This window comes from Vicugna pacos, chromosome 6 (genome assembly GCF_048564905.1).
Source record: "Vicugna pacos chromosome 6, VicPac4, whole genome shotgun sequence".
Taxonomy (NCBI): Eukaryota; Metazoa; Chordata; class Mammalia; order Artiodactyla; family Camelidae; genus Vicugna; species Vicugna pacos.
In genome coordinates, this window is record NC_132992.1 from 45,096,206 (window position 1) to 45,120,951 (window position 24,746).

The window sequence follows — 24,746 nt, forward strand, 5'->3', positions numbered from 1 at the left end:
TGAAAAAAATAATTGCTAAAAAATGCTAACCATCATCGGAGCCTTCAGTGAATCATAATCTTTTTGCTGGTGGAAGGTCTTGCGTCTGTGTTGATGGCTGCTGACTGGTCAGGGTGGTGGTTGCTGAAGGGTGGGGTGGCTATGGCAATTTCTTAACTAGCCTTTTAAAAGTTGCCTCCATTTGTTGGGCCCACAAGCATAGCTAGGACCAACATTATATATATTTCAATCACTTGAGAATCTCTAATAATATATCATCCCGAGTAAGTGGAATTCTTAGCTTCCAGAAATAGTTACAAGGTAGTGAGTATTTTAATTTTATAGTTATCTTGCCTGTCTCTTGCCAGTAGGTAGGCTAACCATGTAGTAACTATATACTTTTTCTTATTATAAAATAAAGCAGTACACATACATTAGACTATGTCATGTATTTACATTTTCAGTGTATTTTACACACACACATAACACACTTTACATGTGTCAGACAAATTCACACACCTCCATGATCATTCTGTTGCTTTGTGGTTCAGCAGAATTAGTGATACACACACACACACACACGCACATATACCAGGGGCAGTTAATACAGTTAAGAAATAAATGGAGAGGATGAAACTTTAAAATTTAATATCTGTATGAAAAACTAAGTTGAATAATAGTATTATCTGCCTAATAATGGTATAGTTGTAGTACTGATGAGTGGCAGGATAGAGGTTCTATAATATAGGGGTCCTGCCTTCTGGGTTCAGATTTTGCTTGACTACTTACTGTTTTATGACCTTGGACACGATTCTTAACCTTTCTTTGCCTTAGTTTCTTCATATACTAAATGGAGATGATATGTCCCACAGGGTTGTTAAGAGAATTAAATAAAAAATTTTCTTATAAAGTGGTTAAAGTCATGCTTGGCAAACTAAATATTCACTGTGTGTCAGTCATGATATTTCTCGGCTAATTTATCCAGTGTTTTCTTAGAAAATTTCACTTAAGTGAATATTTCTTGATTAACTAAAATGCATTCTTTTAAACATAAATTTTTACTTTAGCTATCTTTAAATATCTTGAAAGTATTTCTAAGATGTATTAAATGTTCTGTTAACTCATTACAGAGATATTTTGAAGACAATGTATTTTCCGGTTGATTCAGGGTCATTGCAAACATTTATCATCGCTGTGTAATTCAAGGGGTGTTTGTTTCACATTCCTCCACAGATGGTTTAGGATTAGTCATGTTCTCTTTTCAGTGTATAAACTTCTATGCCTTTCACAGTCACTCCTCCTCTCTACTTCTAATCCCTGTAGACTGAGAAACAAGACTAACAGGCTTGTTAGAATTATGCTGAATGTAAGAACAAATGAGCTTAAAGGAAACAGAAGTGGCTCTTCTGAACGTGACACCTTTAAGCATTAGTTCAAGGGAATAATCAGGTCCCCACCAGCCCTTTGTATTTTTTGTGGCTCCTTGGCCACACCCCAAATAGCTGAGGTGGTTTTCTGTAATGCCCATATTAAATAAGCATTACTCCAATGATGGTAGTGCTTTAAATTGAAATCTGAGTCAACTGCAGGGACATATTAAAAAAAACTATTTAGAACTTTCCTACCTACAACTGAACTAGTCTTTACGCTCTCAGTGGCTCTCTGAGCCTCTTTCAGCTGTGATGCACTCACCTGTGAGTGGAGGGGAACATTCTGTCCTCCAGCCTTTGTCACATTTTAGACTCAGCCAGGATCACAAACCACGTCAATCCATAAACGTGCATCAGTAGCTTGGGTCATACTGATACTTAAAATTACAAATTCTTTAAAGTATAGGAAAGAACTAAAATAGGTAAGAGATATCCTTTTATTTATTACCTAGATAGAGGAAGTTTAACATTTGCCATATTTTACAGATGTTACAGATACAATCGTCCTCACGCTCCAGACGTTTAAGCTCTTGTGAAGAGGATGATGTGAATGTTTTTTGTTTCTCCGGTTAAGTGTGTTTATGTATGTATGTAGGTTTATTTTTTCTGCCTTTTAAAAATGTATATCAATAGCATCTTTATATATACATATATCTCCTTTAGAATATGACTTTCTTCACTCTATTTTTTTTGTGATGCATCCATGTTAATAAATGTATGTCAAGTTATTTCATATTGACGACTGTATAGTACTTCACCGTCTGGCTGTGCCACAATAATTTTGTTCTGTTATTAATGCTTTTCATTATAAATAGTATAGAAATAAGCATTGTAGTATGTTTGTCACATGAGCAGTAGTTTCTAAAGCTGTAGTTTTCAAACTGGGGTACATCCCCTCAGAGGATGTAAAGAATTTCCAAGCAGCATGCAGGTATGCTTTTAGGAAAATTCAGAGTTTCACCTTCTAGGTGTATTCTTCTCCAAAGCTTTCCGTCTAGGGAAGAACTTGGGAAGAAGGTGCAGACCCTCCTTTCCTACTCATGGTAGGACAAGCCATGGAAGGGGGTCAGCCCTCCTTGGTGAAGGTGCATTTGCCAGGATAGCAGAGAAGATCGCTGGTTCCACAAGGCCTGAGCAGGTCTGGAGATGCTGAGCGAGCGATAGGCACTGTCCAGAGCACAGGTGGGGAGCAAGCAAACAGCAGCCATTGGCACTGGGTGTGCAGTGCGAGTCTGGGTGCCAGAGACGAGGAGGCCTTCAGAGCAAGTGGGTGGGCTGGGCAGCCCCACATTTGACATGCAGGCTGCTCAGGGCAGGCAGGAAGCCTTCAAAGCATGTGGGCTGTGCAGCAGCTCTGCTTTCCGTGTCAGGAGGGCGGAAGGAAGGTCAGGCCGAGCCTGCAAGGTGGCAGAGGGACCACGTCTGGGCCCTTGGCTGGGGCAGGCTCCACCGCAAGTCTCACGCCTAGGCTGCCTGCTCAGGGAACTGTAGGAGAGCCTCTGCCTTCTGCCATGTCCCCCAAGGCCCTTACTGAGAAAACTTAACATCATGCTGACTTTAAAGGTGTGTTACTTAAAGGAGTTCCATTATTGGAGAGCATATATTAAAGGGTACATTCAGAGCTGACGCAATAAATTAATAACTGACACAATGTATGGGTTTAAGGAGGAAAACGAAGTAAAATTTCCAGATGATCAGGCACTTAGTGCATTTTTTAAATGGATGAGTGGTAGTAGATACGGAATTACTATGGCATTTAGATCCCATTATATACATTTTTAGCAGTGATGTTTACATTTCATTTTAAATTAATGTTTATATTGACTAAGATTATGACCAATTATATATATGTAAATATATATGAAATATATTATATATATATATATAAAATACAAAAAGGTGTACAAAGGAGTAGATGGTTCTTCAAAATTCCTTTAGGATTTTTAGGGACTATGAAACGACAACAACAAAAAATCAAAAACATGGTATTAGAGAATACATCCAGAGGTGAAATTTCTGGGTCATAGGACACAGGCAACTTCAGCTTTCCAAGGCATTGCAAAGTTGCTCTCTACAGTGGATATACCAATTCAAGTTCCAGCTGTCAGTGTTTCCCTCTTCCTTGCCAGCACTTGGTATTTATTATCTTGCCCTCACTTGTTTAATTTTTATCTTTCAGGAAGGAAGGATGATTCAAGTGAAAATTTATTCACAATACACCTTCCATTTTCTTTCTGCAACCGGCAACCCGTTAGTAGACTGTACCAGACTGATGCCCCTCCAGGCTACCTGAGTTCTGGGATGGCCAGGAGCCCCAGCTGGTTGCCTCTTGATGCCTTCGATTCCTTCTTGGAGGGCAGCTAGAGTGGAGCTGGGTCTGATGGTGCGTCCTGGATAGAGCGCATGCTCAGGCACTCACTTTGCCCCAGCCAGATGCAGAGTTCCGTCAGTCATGGACAACAGGGGGCCTATGAAGCTGTGAGAGAAGCATCCTCCAGGTGTTCAAAGTGCAGGTAGGAAGCCCAGGTGTGAAGCTACAGATGTAGCTGGTGGGTGTGAACTGGAGATAGGGGGAGGGCTCCCTGCAGGCCTCTAATTGCTTTCATATAAATCGGATACTTCTGTCAGTGATGTGTGCTCTCAGCGGTGGCTAAACCAGCAGCAGGGTTATGTACGAGAAATTACAAATTCGAGCTTCATCATTATTTTGAAAGACTTTTATGTAATGAAAAAAAATCACTTGAATTTGAAAGTAATTCACATTATAAGAAATCTCAACATTATACTTATCCTTACATTTAGAGCTGTTAGGTTTTGTAAGTGTAATTTCAGCCCCATAAAGTTTTGAGTGGTTGTGGGGAAAAAAGTTTTAAAAATTATCACCTATTTGTGGGGTTTCTCTGGGTGGCAATATTAAAAATTTTTAGTAGGTTATCAAGTAAAAACATTTGACAAGATTTTATTTGAAAGTTCTATACAAATTCAATAATTATTTCCTCCAATCCTTTGCATTTTTTCCCTCATCAGTTACGTAATGAAGAAAACAATGATTTTTTTTCTTTGTTCAGATTCCTTCTAGTTATACCATTATTGCTGTATGGTATTTTCTATATGTGTCAGGACATGAAAAAGGTTGGGAAGCATTGGTATCAACAATGTGGTGTGACTGTTGGCTATTATTCACACCTACTGTATGTGACTCCATTAGCACCATTTTATATCACTGGCTTTATTAAGATCCAGTCATGCTGGAGTCATGCTACAAGCCCCAAGCAAGTTAGGTTCTGAATCTCTGTTCAACCCTAAGCACCCTGTCCTTCCCAAGTCCTACACCACCAACTCTCTAATTTCTTCATTCTGAGGGTGGTGGAAGAAATGGGAAAGTAATTTTAGATCCATATATTTCATATTGTTTAGTATGCTATGTTTTGAAAATATTTTATTTAATATATTTAAAGATGATCCTGCGAATGTCTACAAGCTGTTAGGCTAATAACAGTTGAAACTTTTAGTGAAGAATCGGGGTTTTAGCTAACTAACCAAGTCAAATCCTTCATTTCACAGACGAGGAAATAGAAGCTCCAGGAAGAGTCTGTGCTCATGTAGCATCAGAGTCAGAGCGTAGAGGAGAAAAGAGATAGTGAGCCTGTTTAGTGCTTTATTATATACAACTTCACTTGTACACTGTTTTGGTATTTTAAAGACAGACAAGTTGACTTGGTCAAAGGAGTTAGATATGTCCAGGAAATAAGGGAGCAGCAGGTATGATGACAGTTTTCTGGGAACACCGGGTTACTCCATGATGAGGCAGTGTCTGGAAGGGTGGAAGGAAGGACAGCTGGAAGAAGGAAAAGCAGCCCTTTTCTTTCTCATCAGTGACAACTGTTTGTCTCAGCAACCAAGACTGGAGGTTTGCAAAGCCAAGCAACACAGGGGTTTATAAACTATTTAGTACTGGCATGTTGAAGTATTTTCTCATCCAGTATAGGGATTTTAAAAAATACGTTCCTATGGGCTACAAATTGTTTTATAGTATCAACAGTATACTCTAAATACAAAGTAACTTGGGTTTTGTGCTAATCAGTTTATCGCTTTTAAGCTTAATAATTTGCCATAGGGAGTTAAAAACTTTAAAACCTTCCAAACTATTTCTGCCTAAGACTTTTTATGATATTTTCTCAAATTTCAGCTTTGCTGCACCAGACTACAGTATGTGCTAACATGATTATGCACAGTGCAAGGATTACTGCAGTTTATTTAACACCAAAGGTTTTCATGCTTCATGTATAATAGAATACGCTACAATGATCACTTTTAAATGCTTTATTCATTGATTAAAAGAATATACATTTAACATAGACCATACAACATCAGTCATCAGGTCAAACATTCAGCTGGTTTCCTTACAGTTTCTGTCAGGAGTTATTTTATCTGATCACATTTATAAGATAAAATCTCACCACATCTGGCATTTACACACACTGTGCCAGTGGATTCACACTACTGATGTACATATAAAATCCGCATGGTATGTGCTCACTGGAGACAAAACAGTGCACACCTGTCAAAAGGTCATTTTAATATAAGATGGTAAAACCATTTGTAAAATACATATAAACTTTTTCCATAAATAGAATCATATCTGGACATCTGTTGCATAAATTGTGTTTCCAAAGCTTACAATAGAGCAGCCAGGTCTCAGCACTGCTGGGCACCCACGTTGGCTACTTACTTTATTATTGCAGACTGTCCTTTAACATTAAATGCACAACATTCGTACCACTTAAAACTGGGGTCAGGTGGAAGTCTCACAGAGACCACGTCTGTACCGCGGTTGCCCTGAAACAGTTAAATAGGCTTTTAAAGCCTCTCAGATATAACAAGGTTTTAAAACATACTTCATGGAATGTTCTTCATGTATCATAGCAGCTCATACCTGTGATAGAACAAGCTTTCAGTTTTCCTTTCCTTTACATTCACTATTCACAGTGAAACAGGTGCATGGTTTTTTTTTTCTTTTTTTTTGTTTTGTTTTGTTTTTTTTTTTCAGAGTTCTGAGGTTGCTGACTGAGCCACAGCACAGCTGTGTACCACAGGTCGAAATTCGACCTTAAATATTACAATCTAGCAGTATCTGGCTGGCCAGAGTGGGCCGGCCCCTGCCAGCATGTGGGCACTTCTTCAGTTAAGTCTATTCTTTGGCAGCTGACACGCGCGCTGACAGAGAAAAATCCAGTGACTTGATGCTAGGGATTTCACGACTAATGTTTGTTTGCAAGCATGTGTGTTTACAACTCTGTGTTTTGATATTTTTTAGGGAGGTTTTTACCCTGGAATAATGTTTTTTTCTTCCTCCACTACTTGAAATCTGGGCTAAAAAGCTAACTTGAATGTATAATGTAATTGATGAATAAAATTATGTCAGATAATAGTTTAAAAAAATCCAAACAATTTCAGTATTTATGTAAATGCATTAAAAAAAAGATTAAGCAGTGTTCGAACCTAGTACTATACAAAATTCAGAATGGTAACTGGTGATACCAACTCATATATGTAATGCAAGTTAAAGTCTTGGCTTTTCTGTTAAAGATAACTCATTTGGGATCATATTATCCTCCCTTCTTATTCTATTTCAAATAAAAATTAATGAAATGCTATCAGAGTGCATGAATGCAGTGCATTGCATACAAATCCACCAGGTTACGGATATATATCTATATATGTATAAAAATATTTTGGCTCCTGAGCTCTGAACTCTGACACACAAAGAATAAAAACATCAAAAGGCAGAGTAACTCACTGAAAAATAAAGTTAGCCAGCAACCTCAGACAACCTTCGGTTGTGTATCCTTAAGGTTTGGTAGCAAGTCCATTAACCGTGAAAGCCCTACACATTGTCACTTTGAACTTCTAAACCAATACCCGACTACGTTCTTTGATCAAGAAGTAGAATATACATATATAATTCTATAAAGCTAATACTGATTAAACACAGCACAAAGGGATTAATTCACACTACTGAAAAAAACATAATAGGACCCTACTTGCATATGTAACCACAGGAATTGTACATTTAAAAAAAGCTAAATGTCTTCGCTGAAGCTTTGCATCTCTCTGTAAAAATGACGATTTGGTTCAGTGAAGACACTGAGTGATTCGATGTCCATAACCGCGTGCCAAGGTTGACCAAGGCCCAGGGATACCTGCTCAATAAGGTTGTGTACTGGATCCACATCCTGGTCAGCCAGTTCACCTTGGTCAAAATCAATGCTTTCTTCAGTGACTTCCAGTACTTTTAGATCAGAGCCACGAAGACGAGCTATGGCAATGAGGTTGTGCGCCCACACTGTGTAACCTTCGGAGTAAGCAAAAGACAAGCACGGTCACTCCCTTGCGTCTGATTTTGTCTATTTGATGGGCTAGTCTTTCCCACAACTCTGTATCTCACTTACTCCTTTTGTCCTTTTCCTTTAAAAATTGACTGAATTGAAAAAGGTAGTATGATTGTTTAGCCCATGAAAAAAAGACTAGGAAGTTTGATGTTGTCTCCAAGAATATCACTGTAGGTGGTGAACAGGTAGGTAACTGTATTCTGATATCATGGTATTTAGTAAAACTGAAGACATTTAAAGTTAAAGTATAATTTTATAGCTTTGGATAGTGATGTATCATAAAGAACAAAAATTTTATTGCATATATATGTAGCCATTAACAATACATAGTAAATTGGTATTTCCCATTAGTAAAAAATCATCTCCTATGGTGCTTCACAGTCCAAAGTTACAAAGTGACACTTTGAACTATAAAGATAAATTTTTAACTGTCAGTAGCAAATATGTAAAGCATGAAACAGTTGTGGGAATGATATGTGCTAACTTTAGAATAGTGGTTACCTCTGGGAAGGAATAAAGGTGAATAGATGGAAGGGCTTTAACTGCAGCTAACATTTTATTTATTAATAAAACTTTAAAAAGACTGGCTTAAACTAACTTTAAATAACCTGACATTTCTTCATCCTATACAAAAATCCCCATTTTAATTAATACCTTCAGTATCAATCTGTTCTTTGCTATTACTTCTGATGACTTGTCCAATTTATAAAGCAAAACTTGAAAATCAAGATACACACATTCCTATACTAAAATGCAGACTAAAAAAATTTCAGAAATAATGAAACAGAGCTAATAAAGTTAATTTAAGATGTTTAAACAGACTTTATTTTATATTCTGTAAATGTCTTTAAGTTCCAGAAATGGAAGTAATATGTTTTTCTCACTTGTCAGAAGAGGAACTCTCTCCAAATGAGAATAGTTCACATTAAGATGAAAAGCACTCAAATAAGAAAAGAGCACATCTCAACCAACAGAACCATCATTTAAAAACCTGTAATGTTGTATAAATTAACATGTTGATACACAGACTCTAGAAGATAAGGCAGGGAGTACAAAAGAAATCATATTTACTCTTCCTTCTGTGTTATGTTTTTAAGAGCTCTTATGATTAGAGGAAGAAATATACCTACTGCAGGTAGATACATTACGTTTTAAAAAAAATTTTTAAATTTTTAAAAATGGAGGTTCTTGGGACTGAACCCAGGACCTTGTACATACTAAGAATGTGCTCTACCACTGAGCTATTACCCTCCCCACTATATGTTTTCTTAGAAAAAAATTAAATTCAACTGTCATTTTTGTGAAATACCATCGATCACATGGTAGAAGAAAAAAACACAAGCTGGAGCAGAACACTTGGGGTAGAAATATGACTTTCCATTTCTAAGTGCTGTATCTTATAAATGTTAAAAAATATAAAAACCTGCATATCAACTTGTTATAAGAGTTCCTGACACTACATAAATGTCACTGCTGTCTTTTTATTGTTATAAAAGGTTTTAGGCGTGATATCAATATCAGTATCAAATTATAGTGAACAGAAATCACCTACCATGAATTGCCAGAAGAGAGAGCTTTGTGCACCTCCATGCTAATAAAACCAAGGGGTCTTCATTTCGGTTGTCACTAATATCTGGAAAACCAGATGTGTCAATCACATCATTCATTAGTATAAAGTGAGTGAGGAACTTGTCATACTGCCTGGATATAAGATCAACAATAGCTCCTGAAACACAGGTGATGTAGCTGTCAAAGTGAATCCTCTCGAGCGGTATACTGGGTTTCAGAATCTTTAACATATCTTCACTCTTGATATCAAAAGCCATCATATAGACCCGAAGGTTGGTGCTCTTTCGTGACAAGGCTTTCCAATGCTCATCATTTGGCATGTTGTCCAGAGACTTGTGCATCACGGAAACATTGTGGACCAGGAGAGAAAGTCGCTGCAAAGGCACATGGTTGCTATCGGTTAAGACTCTTGCCATCTCAGCCGTGAAGTCGCAGAAATCCAGGGCAAGTGAGCACAGATTCACGAATCGCTCCAGTTCGACTGCGGTGATAAGGGTGCTGTTACCGGGAATATTATTGTCCAGTAAACTCAGGTGCTCCATGGTGTTGGCAACAGAGTTTGAGAGAGATGACAGTGATGTTGGGGTTACTATTTCCAGCATAAACCCACAGGACAGCCATTTCAATTGCCTACTATTACTCAGTATTTCTTCAAACAGCTGCTGAATTCTGTAAGGAAAACATGCCACATGATCCTATTAACATTTACCTCTAATCTTTTAACACTGACTTTTGAAAACAGGCAATGAAATAGCATATGATGTTGAGATTCATTTTCTTTCATTAATTTCTATCCAACCAACAAGTAATATCATAAATACCATTAAAATTCACCTTAAAACAAGGACTATGAAATATTAAACATATAGAAATATGATCTTCATCCAAGTAAAGGAGCATTTTACACCAGTATGGTAGAAAAGACTGATGATATATAATTTATGTTATAGCAAAGACAAGTAGAGAAATGTTTTAAACAGCAATAATGGTCATGGAATGGCATGTACTGATTACTGTATTTCATAATTAAGACATTTCCAGGATACACGGTTTTAGAAAAAAATATTACTCTTCTGATTGTATCTTACAATTTCTCATAAAAACTAAAATTATTATTAATATGAGTCCCTTTCCACTATCTATATAACTTACTGTTTAATTTTTTTGCCATCGGGGTCCACCTTGCTGAGGTATGTATTTGACAAACTTCCTTGCTGTTGCAGAACACTTATGTCTCCAAAAAGGCTGAACTTCTGGAGGTTCCTAAAAGAAAAGTAATTTAAAATGATTGTCTAAATAATTAAAATATGAATACTTAAAAATAAAAATATGCAGAAGGGATATTCTAGAAATGTTTTTATCTTATAACCCACTAAGACGTCAATTAAGTTCTTTCAGATTGCTTTTTACATACAATGTGATACAGGAGAAACAGCCTAAGTGTTAAAGAATGAGGACTGGTGCATAATGTTAGTTCAGGAACTCAGTATTTTAATGACCATGGAAAAGTCTTCTTAAGGTCTTGGGACTCAATTCCTCGTCAGTAATAAACACCTACTTTAAAGTGCTTAGGGTGAATGAGTAACAAAATGACATATGAAAACTATTTAAAGCTCTAAGTTTTATATAGATGTTAATTATAATATAAAAATTACCCAAACCAGTTAACTTAATGTGTTAAATGCTCAAGGGTGGGGCATTGCCCTGAAGATACCTTTTTAGTAAGAAATATTCTTGGACTAAAATCCAGAGAAACTTTCCCAGTTTTCTGATCAAATGTATAGCTTATCAAGAGAGGTTAAAGAAAAAAACTCCATAAAAATCTTTCAATTTTGGAAAACTTTAGCTATAAAACATACTTTTCTAATAGTAAAATTCTAAATAAAGTAAGAGAAAAGTAACAAGATAAAGATAAAAACTCCTAAATTCCAATAATAAACACAAAAATTCAACTAAGTAAATTTAAAGATCAACTTGGCTTTAGTATATGATCCATTAATCAGGCAGCATCCTATCTAGCAAACGGGCTCTGCAGAGGTGTAGAAAAGTAAAGGGTTTTTAGCGGTAGATAGGAGGTGGGAAAAAGGAAGTTATTAGCAAAGACTGCACTGTTTCAAGCAACAGTCACCCTCCTAAAGGGAACTGAAAGGCCTATGGGTGGACTTCCTCACTACTGCTGACCGGATAATTCCAGGCTGACTGATTAAAGGTTACTTTCCTGGGGGAGACTGAAACTGCAGTTAGGTTAAATGTTAAGTCTTGGTTTGGTGACCTGGGGTTGAGCACAACTGACTCCATTTGGGGTCCACTGTCTCCTTTTAAATATAACCAATAGAGATTGCACGTGTAACACAAAAGTCAGGGATAACTTTTAATACAGAAATGTATAATCTACAAGAGTGATAAAATAAGATTTAAGAAGTGCTTCAAAGTATGTCACGTTTTCCCAAATTAATAACCTTAGTTTCACTAAAAAGCCTGATGTTTCTAAAACAACTTGAAATAATCATTAATTCATTCAACCTAATACTCTGAGGGCCTACTAAGCATCAGGCACTGTGTACTCTATCAGAGACAGGACAGTCATCAAGTGCTGTGAAGGACAAGCTTGTGTGACACTGTACGTCAGAGAAGGCTCCCCTAAATAAAGTGATTAAAATGGGACCTTAAGGACATGTGGGACCTGACCAGGAGAATGAGTGTGAGGGGAGGGTGTTACAGGGATAAGGAAAAGCTTATGCAAAGCCCCTGAAGTTGAAAGGAACAAAGTGACCTTGAGACACTGAAAGTAATCTGGAATATAGAGAGTGAACACAAAATGAAATGAAGCTGTAGAAGTAGTCAGAGTTCTATGTTAAATAAAAATGTTTGGTTTTTGCCTTCAAAAATAATGAGATGTCCCCACATGATTGTAATCAGGGAATATCATGATTAAATTTGTGTTTGTGTAAAGGAGTTGGACATTATGGGGCCTTCCAGGGACAGACCCCTCCCCTTTATCATCTGCTGTAGCTCCTCTCTGAAGTAGCCAGGTAATAGTATCTGATGCGCATTCCTGAGCTGTTTCACTGGTGCTAAAACCTCCATCAAGTGGAAGACTACTTGATGATTAACTACTTGATGTCTGAGACCACAGAGCCCTCTGGCCTACCGGAGCCTAAGGACTGATAATGTTAACCCCTGTGACAAGGCCCTGTTACCTCACCATCAACAATATGAGAATTGTGCGGGAGCCGATCACATATCCTGCGACTCTCCTCCATCACCTGACCTTTAAAAATGCCCGAGTTCAGGCTTTCTGAGCACTAGCTATCCTGGCCTCCTTGTATAGTGCCCTACAATAAATGCTGCATTTTCCTTCACCACAACCTGGCGTTAGTATATTTCTCGTGGCAAGCAGACCCAAGTTTGGTTCAGTAACATCTGGAAAATATTTCTGTAGCACTGGAACAGCCTGGAAGGAGGCAAAGTGGGGAGCAGACTGGTTAAGAGAGTATTTTAGTAATAATGATAAGAGATAATGGTAGCTTGAATTAGATTTTTGGTGGTAGAGATGAAGAAAATGGACAGTCTCAAAGCTGTACTCAGGAGCTAAAATGGACAGGAAAGGGTCTTGGATTAGCTATAAAGGGGTGAGGGAGACAGTAGTCAAGAGTAACTCCTAAATTTTCTGGGCTGTGGAACTGAATAGATGGTAGATTTTCATTAAGACAGGATCCACAGAAATGAATCAGAAATTAGGGTTTTGGAGGTTTCAGGGGGTTTGGTGAGGAGGTAGAATCGTTAGATTGTGAGCTCTATTTTGCACATGTTGAGCCTCAAGTGCCTTTAAGATAGTCAAGATGTCAAGTAGGCTTTTCCAGGTCTGGGGCTGAGCTGTTATCCAGACAATAACTGAAGTCATGGATGGGAGCAATGGGGCTTAGAATAAGAGCATAAATGAGAAGAAAAGCAGGCAAAAAGTTGTGAGGAACTCCAATAATTAAATTAGAGAAGGATGAGGCTGCAAAGGAGTGACCAGAAGTTAGAGAAAAGCCAGAAATACGGAAATCATAGAAACCAAGGGGCAAGTGTTTTACAAAGAATAAAGTGATCAACAGCAGAGTCATGAGGTCTTAATAAGATGAGAACTAACCATGTCCATTTGGCTTAGCAACATGGTGATCAGAATGTAAGTCATTCTGTATGGTGTGATGAGAAGAGGTCAGATTGGATGTGAAGAAATGCTGACAGTGGGTACAAATATTTTTAAGAATATGCTGTGAAAAGGAACAACAGAAGGCACTAGAGAATACATAAAAGCCTCCAGATAATAGGCAAACAAGTAAGAGAATGGATGTGGCTCCTAGTTAGGAAAATAGGGACGGATGAAAGAACTTCTGTTAGGCAGTTAAATATGTGGGGGCACCGGGCAGACAGGTGGAGGAGAGGGAGGATGGTCCTGAAGATGATGTCATGCCCACTTCCAGCATAAAGGGACTTGACTTCTTCTAAATGAGTGCCAGCGAGAACCCAGTCAGAACCTGACAGCCACGACTGCGTGTAGCAGAAAGAACTTAACTGGACGTGACCCAATGTTCATTGTATTATGATTAACATCGGGATTTAGGCTCCACCCGTGGGTTTTTCCATATGTACCATGGGTAAGCACATGTGCAAAGGGGCCAATCATGACTAAGCGTTCTAGAGACAAGGGCTATCAATCAATCAAGAGACCACCTCTAAGCGAGCGTATAAGAAAAAGGGGAGACAAAATGGCCACTTTTTGTTCTTGGATCAGCCCACCTCCTGTTCTTGGAGGTGTAGTTTTCCTTTTCTAGATTTTAAAAAATCTTTCACTACACAACACACTGTCTCCCGACTATGAACTTATCTTTCGAGTATGACGAGAACCAGGGTCTTTTCCTTTTGGGGTAACACTTTCATACCAGATAGTGAAACCACAGTGTCAAAATCAGTAGAAAACAAAAAGACAAGTCAGCAGAATAGAACAAATACCCAGAAACAGACCCTTGTACATGAAAGAGTTTAATAAATGATAAAGAAGTTATTATAAATCAATAGGGAAGGGAAAGGCATATTTGATATGTGATTAGCAGTTTCAGAGAAAAATCAAATTGGAGCAAATTCTGACTCAACAGACCAAAATAATCTGCAGAGATACTATTACATACTAAAAGTCAAATCAAAGTAAAAGTAATTTCCCTTTTACCCTTCCTTTATTCTGAAGTTTCCACATCCATCAATTATAAAGAGGTTGATTTGCTTCTCACTACCTCTTCTAGAAAGAAAAATAAATTTAAAGACCTCTAAAAGAATATTTATTTTTGGAGAACAAGTTTTCATATAAAGTAGAAAAAAGACACCACATTCAATTTCTAACAAGATTCAGAGCTCACACAATCTTAGAATTTTTCTCCCTCCAACCTGATTTAACTACCACTGTATATCTGTAACATTGTCCTTGTGATATTAAAGAGAAATTATTACTTCTTCCACTAAGGATTAAACAGCTACAAGAACTACCTTTTCACTGTGAACAACTAGGAAACTGGACAAAATAACGTGAGGCAACTATTTTCACACACTGGATGATAAGCAGTATACGACCCTGATCCCTGAGAGATGAAATAAAATGAGATGACCACTATGACCGCCTCAGATAATGGCCTGGAGAGAGTTTCCAAGCTGCAACGCATGGTCGGCGAACCCAAAAAGAACCCAGCAGTCTCCCCAAGTTGAAGAAACAGATTTGAGAGAGCCCAAAGTGGCTAGACTTTGCAGGGTAGAGTACCAGAGACAAAGAGTTCTAATGATTTGCAGAGGGATTTGCAAAGATAATACCGAGGTCTTTGGCTGAGTAATAATGATCGGAACATGCGTGGGGTAAAACCGCACGAGAGTGGAGAAAGTACTACTGAAAAGTACAGCACACGTGGTGGTGGGAAGAGTTTAAGTTCCCACAAGCCAGAGTTAAGAGATCTTATAACACAGGTAGACATCTCAGAAAAGCCATGTGTTAGTAGTGGAGATGAATTAGCTCTAGCTAAGAGGTGTTTCGGATCTACACTAACAAAGCGTAAAAGCAAAGTTCAAAAGGATCAAACTCATTTCACATAAATTAACTACGTGTAAGATCGAAGTTCAATACTCTTCAAAAAAAGAGGACTCAACAATGTAAAAATAATAATGTCTGGCATCCAATCTCTGACATGGAGGAAAAGGAAAAATGAATCACCATTAAGGAAAAAAATTGATAAACTTTTTCATAAAAATTAAAATCTTTTGCTTTTCAAAAGATAGCTAAGAAAATGAAATGCAAGCAAAAGACTAGAGAAAATATTTGTAAGACATACATTTAATTAAAAAAAACCTGTATTCAAAATATATAATAAACTCTTACAGCTTAAGACAGAGCACCCAGTGGAAATGTGCACAAAAGATATGGACACTGTACTACGGAAGATATAAGAAAGACAAATTACACATGAAAAAATGTTCATCCTGATTATTCATTAGGGAAATGCAAAACATCAATGAAGGGGGTCAGATCAAGGTGGCGGAGTAGAAGGACGTGGAGCTCACCCCTTCCACAAACACATAAAAAATTCACCTATGTGTGGAACGATTCACACAGAAAACTGACTGGAAACTGCCAAACTCCTATACAACCAAAGCTGCAAGAAAGATTTTCAAATAACTGAATAGGATGGCGAAGAGTCATAAAGTTGGGACCTCTTTCCCTGGGAGGAATCTGAAAGGAAGAGAAGGTCCGCAAGGGTGGATCCTTGCCCTGGGGAGTAAGTGGGTCAAGCCATAGACTGGGCCTCCCAGTCCCGGGGTCCTACAAGAAGGAGACAAGCCCTTTGGCTTCTGGGAGAACCGCTGGGTCAGACAGAAGGGCTGGAGAAGCTTAAATGCTACTAGTGAAGAGTGCAAGAGTACTGGCTTACCAATATTCAGGATGGAGAGAGCTTTGCACTGGTGGCTGGCTGCTGCCTTGCCACTCTCCCCAGTCCAAACGAAGTGAACACACTGGTCCTGCTCACTCCACATCACAACTTGGCTTGATATCTGGACCAGCCAGGCCTGGGAAAAAGACTCAGTCTAGTACACAGGCACAACCTAGGGGAGTCTAGGGTGTGGTCTGGGTGTGGCAGCAGTGACCAATGTAAGCACTTGCTTGAGTAGTGCCACAAAAGACATTGTGACCTGATGCCATGGTCTGTCTTCCAGCTGAGAAAGCACTCTGGCCCAGCCAACTCTGTGCCACAGTAGGGTGCAGGGTCTGGGGCGGAGAGGCCCTGGCAGAAGACTCGATCTGGGGATGCACAGACGGCCTGAGGGCCTGGGGTGTGGTCTGAATGGGACAGTGGTGGCCACTGTCTCCACTCGCTCAGGTGTTGCCACCAGGAGACTTGGTGCTGGATCTGGGACAGACAAATGCTGGGAGAAGACTGCCACACAGGCAGCCCAGATCACTGGCAGCAGCATGGCCACCTCAATTCATGCAGCCACATGAATTATTATCATATAATAATATATAATAACAATATATTATTATTATACTTCTCATTCTGTTCATACATTGTTTCTCTGATTTCACTTAGTTGTCTATGTTCTCCTGCATCTAACTGTGCTTCTTTAAGATGATTATTTTGAGTTTTTGGTCAGGCAATTCATAGACCTCCATTTCCTTGGGGTTGGTTACTGGAGCTTTATTAGTTTCCTTTGGTATGTCCATGTTTGCCTGATTTTTTATCTTTGTAACCCTGCATTAGTAACTGCATTTAAAGCAGCAAACACCTCTTCTAGGCTTTACAGACTGGTTTCATCAGGTAAAGATCTCCTGCCATGTCCCCAGATTGATTAGATTGCTTCTAGGACCATGGGTGTGCTGGGGTAGAGCCAGGGCAAGTGGCTGCTGCTGGGTGGTGGCACAGGGGTCCATGGTTTGTGGCATGTTACCAGACACTTGGGCAGGCATGTATCTGGTCTGGTCCCTTCGTGGACAGCACAGTTTCTAGGTCCATCATCAAAAAGTTAAAAAAAAAAATCCTACAACCCCAAATACATCTTGGCTATACTGCCAACAGATGTTACAGATATGAGAAAGTACATGTAGAAAAACACATGGTCTTTCCTCCATTGTCCAATTAACTCAAATACGACTCAAATCCATTATTTTTTTAAGAAAGTACAAAAGCTCAAGAGGACAACTGTCCTGTGTAAATGGAGAAAAAGGGTCACATTTCTTCACCTGTGATGTCATTTTTTACTTTCATTGACTGTAACTCATTTATCTTGAAGACCTCATATCTAATCTCCACAGTTGTCTCAATCTCAGACTGAAAAAATGTAGCCTGCTGGCTATGGCAATGCAAAAGGGAAGTCCTCTCCAAATTCTCATTTTCTCATTCTTTTGGAGAAACAGGAATGGAAAAATATACAGGCAAAGGAAATAAAAACAATCATGGATTATACAGTTCCTCTAAATAATTTAGCAAGTTTTCTCCACTTACTTTCTATAATTAGGTCCACAGAATTTAACATACTATGTTGATATTTACTTTTTCAGTTTTCCCAATCATTTTAATCTACATCACTGGCATCAAGGTCTGAATATTCCTTCTTTTTGACTCCCCTGTCATTGGGCTATTCACCCTACACTCTAGATAGAGATCACTGACATTACGGAAGACATCTATCCTCTCTTCTGCCCTTCTCTAATCTCCCCCTTCTCTACTACTTCAATACATCAAGTCCAAAAATTTCCCTAATTATAAATCAGAGATTCCTCCTTATGAAGATCCCATAAGTGGAATCAAAAGCTCATTTCATGTATTCCACTTCATTTATATATGAATGTGCACTATTTTCTGTACTAAATATGGTCAAGATAAATATCTTCTAGTGATAAATAAAAAAGACCTTATTTATAAATAAAAAAAATAAGAGCAGAAAAATCATCTTTCACTAACATGGCTAACAGCCAAGATTACTAAAAGAAAGTGTTAATATTTTTGGCAATTATTGGCATAATGGTGACTACTTGTTATAGTTACCAGTACTTACAATTAAAGGTAGGGTTTTACGTTTCCCCAATTTATTTTTCTCAGAGCTGTTATTTGGATTTACTGAATTTAAAACATAAAAGGTTTTTTCTATTTTGACTTCCTTTTTCAATTTTAACTAAAATTTTCTTGCAATGTCATTTTCCTAAGCACTTAGATTTTACTGACAAATAGCAATGAATTTCCTCAGCTTCTCAGCATTCTAAAATTCCTTATTATTCAAATCATGACACAGTGTTGCTGTATGTACGCAAATAATCTGGATAGTATTACCTAAAAATGAACTTCACAACTCCTAGCGCTACAAAATTGTATATGAACGATTTTGTTCATTCATTTAAATTCCCATATCAAACTTATTCATCCCTCTCCAACCCAATGGATTTCACTAACTGGAATCCATTTACCAAATAATACTGATTGCTAAACTCATACAGGTTAACTTCTTTTGACAATCAGTAATGATAATGAAAAATTCCAAATGTTACATTTGCTTGGCAAAAATTAATTAGGTATTTGTAACTATTTTGTTTTACATACACTGATTACACTGGTCTGAATGAAGTACTTAGTGTCGCTTATTGAGACAATCAACATAAACCTCATTACAATCAGCAAGAATAATGTTATCCACACTTTTAAAGGGTTGCCTAGGAGAAATACAGGTAATGTTGAAAAGGCACTGAATGGAAAACTGAGTGTCCTGAATGCAAAAATTCTCTAAATTGCAGTCTTCTTATCTGTGAAATAAAATAATTTCTAAGTTACTTAAAAAGACCAAAAAACTATCTTATTAGCAACATCTAATTTCTTCTTATAAATGTGACAGTATTCAGTCATGTACTTAAAATTTTGCTCTAAGTTCTCAAGTCACAAAACCTCTTGTCTAACTTATTTTTAACTTGAAAATCCTCTGATTCTATAAATTCATGGTCATTAAACTTTCATTTAAAAGCACTAAGTGAAAATGTTCAGTCAGAAATAAAAACAAAGTAACTGAGTACTCAATGTACTCTCCCATAAATTAGAAAACCTTTTGTCATTTTGGCTGAAATTATCATCCTCTTTTAGGCTATTCTTGAAATAGCTACAGCATATGCCTGCAATATTAGCTCACCCCATTTTTAGAGTTTCTAAGATAGTTCAGCATTACTGCTACTAATCAGAATACCATTTGCAATTATAAAGCTACTCAAATTAATTGTTCTTGAAATGATGAAAAGGAGTCCCTCATCTATAGATTTCAGAGCTTTATTCATCTATATAAATTTAAACTGAGTTATTTTATCTACCGGCTGATTTACATTAAAGTTGGGATTAGGACTGAAAAGGAATGAATGAAAAGTAGCTTAGGTATTGAGGGTCAAATATATACCATGACAGTTTCTGATGAACATTATCTACTTACCAATTTTTAAAATTTCAGTATGTGTAAGATATTATATAAAAATATTATCACGAACTGGCAAAATGAAAAAAGGTAATATATAATGAAGAAAACTAGTTTATAGTTAAAAAAATTAAAGCCAATATTACATAAATAAATACATCCAAATGACAAAAATAAAGATTTACAGGCTTTTAACCTGAGGTCCATCCTAGAATCTATTGGCAAAATACTATGTTTATGTTCACTTTCTGGGAGAAGGATCACTAGCCTTCATCAGCTCTTTAGAGATTAACCAAAAAAGATTAGGAGTAATTGACCTAAGCCTAGATTCCTAGGAGGGATGTTAAAAAACAAAATACAGCAATAAAACAAAACAACAAAAACTCTAGACCTACATACATGATCTGTCCATATTTAAAATGTAATATTAACCACATTTACCACGTATACCCCTTCTCACAACTGCCAACTTCTTTAAGAGCTACTTCTATCTGTAAGTTAAGAAAGAACAAGCAGCCATTAGCCTATGACACATTGGTATTTTGACAGGAATTGCATTGCATCTGTAGATTGCTTTGGGTAGCATGAACATTTTAACAATACTGATTCTTCCAATCTATGAGCATGGTATATATATTTATTTATTTGTGTTATTTTCAATTTCTTTCATCACTGTCTTACAGTTGTTTTTGGAGTACTGGTCTTTTATCTCCTTAGTTAGATTTATTCCTAGGTATTTTATTTTTTTTGATGTGATTGTAAATGGGATTGTTCTCTTAATTTCTTTCTGATAGTTCATTGTCAGTTTATTAAAAAAAACAGATTTCTATACATTAGTTTTGTATCCTGCAACTTAACCAAATTCATTGATGAGTTCTAATAGTTTTTTCCGTGGTGTCTTTACGATTTTCTATACATAGTTATCATGTCATCTGCAAACAGAGACAGTTTTACTTCTTCCATTTCCAATTTGGATTCCTTTTCTTTCTTTTTCCGCTCTGACTGCTGCGGTTAGGACTTCCAACCCTATGCTGAACAAAAGAGGCAAGAGTGGGCATCCTTGTCTTGTTCCTGATCTTAGAGGAAATGCTTTCAGCTTTTCACTATTGAGTAAGATTTTAACTGTGGGCTTGTCACACATGGCCTTTATTATTTTGAGGTATGTTCCTCTATACCCATTTTGTGGAGAGTTTTATCATAACTGGATGCTAAATCCTGTCAAAAAGCTTTTTCTGTACCTTTTCAGATAGTCACATGATTTTTATTCAGTTTGTTAATGTGCTGTATCACACTGATTGACATGTGGATACTGAACTATCCCTGCACCCCTGGGATAAATCCCACTTGATCATGGCATATGATCCTTTAATGTACTGTTGAATTTGGTTTGCTAATATTTTGTTGAGGATTTTTGCATATATGTTTATCAACAACATTGACTTTTAATTTTCTTTTTTTGTGGTGTCATTTTCTGATTTTGGTATCAGGTTGCTGCTAGCCTCACAGAATGAGTTCAGAAGTGTTCCTTCCTCTGCAATTTTCTGGAATGGTTTGAGAAGCGTAAGTGTTAAATTCTTCTCTAAATGTTTGGTAGAATTCACCTGTGAAGCCACCTGGTCCTGGACTTTTGTTTGTTTGTTTGTTTGTTTGTTTACATTACTGATTCAGTATCATTACTGGTAATTGGTCTGTTCACATTTTCCATTTCTTCCTGATTCAGTATTGGGAGACTGCACATTTCTAAGAATTTATCCATTTCTTCTATGTTGTCCATTTTATTGTTGTATAGTTGTTTATAGTAATTTCTTATGATCCTTCTGTGGTGTTGGTTGTAACTTCTTCTTTTTCATTTCTTATTGATTCGGGCCCTCTGTGTTTTTTTCTTGATGAGTTTGGCTAAAGGTTTATCCATCTTGTTTATCTTTTCAAAGAACCAGCTTAGTTTCATTGATCTTTTCCATTTTTTTGGCCTCCGTTTCATTTATTTCTGCTCTGATTTTTATTATTTCTTCCCTTTTACCAACTTTAGGTTTTATTTGCTCTTCTTTTTCTAGTTCTGTTGGGTGTAAAGTTAGGTTGTTTGAGATTTGTCTTGATGAATCTGGCTAAAAGTTTATTCAAAACCACATATATATTATTATTCCAATTTTGCAAAAGGATGTATCACATTTTACCAGCAATTTTCTTAATTTTTTACTTTATTTTTTCTACATTTTTCAAATATTCTATTTCTGTAAACACATATTATTTGGGAATTTGGAAGAGAAACTTAAATTAGTTTTACGTAGCCTTCACCTTAATAAGAACTTAACTTACATCAAAATCATTAAAAAAAATTAATAACCTGCATATTAGCAAAATTTAACAAGTTAATATAAGGAGACTCCCTGGAAGATTTGTTTTAGTTCTGGGTATACAATACTTTTAAGTGTATCAGATATGTCAGTAACAAGCTACTCATGGGCAATGTAAACATTTTTTTCTATTTGCAGCAATGAAATGGTAATAATCTTTCTTGTTACAGTAGAACCAATAACACATTCCCAAATTTTCCTTACAGATGTAACCACTGACATACTTTTGAAGCTGCAATGATGTGTAGGATTTTCCAATTCAATCATATTTCTTTATTAGAAAATTGAAGTGACTTGCCTAAGACTGCCATACTAGTTACGGCACAGCTAGATAGACGACCTGGGTTCTGACTCCCATTTCATGTTATTTCTTGTAATTAAACTGTGTCCACAATTGTATTCAATGGTCTTACTGATAATTACTGGAAAAATTAAAGGCGGCATATTTTAGAGCAGTATATGACAGACATTTGTGGAGAAAGAGTTTTTAGGTACTTACTTTCCCTTTAGAAATTAACATTTTTTAAGTGAGGTAGAAAACAGTAACTTACTTTAAAACTCAGAAACACAGAGAAAAAAAAACCACTGGTAACTTAAGGGCAGCTTTCAAATACATTATGTTGAAATTACATTATGAATAATACGGTGAAGCCAAGAAAAATGGCATATAGCCTCCAGTTGGCTAACTTGTTTCAGATGGTAAAAAAGGGACTGAAAAGAACATCTAGGCAACATCACTAGAATAGGTTCAACAGAACAGAACCTATTGAACCATGGCAATAAACAGATGCCTTACTTTTCAGCCAGGAGAACATACCAGTAACATAAGAATTGTGCCACGTAATTCTTTACTTAAAGATGAAATCGGTGACCTGAGTTTTATTTACTTAATTTATTCATTTATTTATTTATTGCTGAATCAGCACATGAACTAAAGAAGAAAACTAGTTTCATTCCCCTAAGATCTTCAAAACATGCACTTGCTCAAAAGGCATGTAACTAAAACATATCAGGAAAACATTACAGTTGGTTAGAAATATTTTCTCTCATCTTAATTCTTCAAATTAACTTTGCACTGTTCCTATGGTAATATTAATAGGATACAACCTACTTAATAGTCCTTTTGCAAATCCTAAGATGTGTTGTGAAAGAGCACAAAATTATAAACAATGTTTGATAATCAATCTTCCTAATACTGTTGCCAAAAGAGAATGAATTTCTTTAACCTAATCGCATTCTTCTTAAATCCTACTTTAAAAAGTCATCAGTTCCACATCCAGAGCTAAGTCAGATTGTTAAGTACTTACAACTTAGAAACTTAGCCTACAGACTGCTCTCCTATACTCTGCTCATTAAATTAAAATACGTATTGTGTGCCAATTACGTGAAAAGTTATGGTAATTAAGTTCCAAGTGTCCATGAGTTTAGACTCTTGGAGTAGAAATAAAGGGTTTAAAAAGACTCATTTAAAAAAAAATCAGGTGAGACTAAGGAATTAAGTGTATTAATGCCACTGTGGTTATATGTAAAAATTTACAGTTTTTTATGTACAGAGTACATAATTTTCAGAGTTTTATATTTAAGTGTGTAGTGTAAAATAGCATCTGTGCCTTGGATTTGTTTTAAAATACCTCAGTAAAGATAAAAGAAAACAAATATGGCAAAAATCTAAATTACTGAATCTGGGTAATAGGTTCACTGTATCTAGTTTTTGTATGTGTTCAAAAATTTCACTTAAAAATTAGAAAAAAAGGCAGTCATTTCTTTAATTGTATAACTGGCAAGTTCACTTAACTACTCTGCATCTCAGTTTCACCATCCATGAAACAGGGATAATAGTGCTGCCTACCTCACACGGTTGTTGAATACCTCTGTTTCTCTGGGAAAACTGGTTTAGGATTTTAAGGACTGTCAAGAACACATCCACTCAGCTCTCTGCAGTACTGGCAATACAACAGGGCCTGACCCAGCCCTGTGGCCAAGGTGGTGACTCTACTAGGACTTTGGTATGTGGAGGGTGTGTGGCTTGAGAAGGTGGCTCTAAGCTACAGAAGATCAAACTCTCTTGCCTCAGGTGACTGCCCTTCTTCTTTGCCTTAAACCAAAAAAATTTTTTTTTTAGGTTTCTAAGAATGAGATTCTTTTTCGAAGTAACCAGCAACATCTGAATAAAAAACCAGCTTAAAAGGTAGCTCAAGTTTGGCTCCTGTTTCCTCCCTTTTCCTTGTCCACTTAAGAGATGTAACAGAAGAATACACATGATGAGTTTCTGGATAGAAAATTAGATTTACCTGGGCCTAGTGTTAACAGTGATGAGATGACTGAGTTGGGGCAAAGGGAACGAAGAATCTTTGTGCAGAGTATTACCTGGGTCTTCTTCTCCACTTAGTCCTACTATCTTGTACCCACAGCTCATTTGTGGGTCAGACTTAGGCAAATTCCAAAGAATAATGGGTTTAACATGAAGCAGGAAAGTGAGGCAGAAGAGGAGAAAAAAAAGTCCAAGTGACTGCAGTAAGGAATGGCAGCAAGTCTCTGGGGCAATTCAACAAACTGAC

General features: G+C 36.9%; 1 protein-coding gene across 1 annotated transcript in view; it reads right to left on the reverse strand.

Moving 5' to 3' along the window:
* Positions 1-5,717: 5,717 nt before the first annotated feature.
* FBXO33 (F-box protein 33) overlaps positions 5,718-24,746 on the reverse strand; it is a 29,627-nt gene continuing 10,598 nt past the window's right edge. The window contains exons 2-4 of the mRNA XM_006212771.4: positions 10,523-10,633; positions 9,354-10,039; positions 5,718-7,764 (exon numbers count right to left, since the gene is read on the reverse strand). Coding sequence (XP_006212833.2) covers positions 7,493-7,764; positions 9,354-10,039; positions 10,523-10,633 — 1,069 coding nt within the window. The 3' untranslated portion in view covers positions 5,718-7,492. The remainder of the gene's footprint in view (positions 7,765-9,353; positions 10,040-10,522; positions 10,634-24,746) is intronic.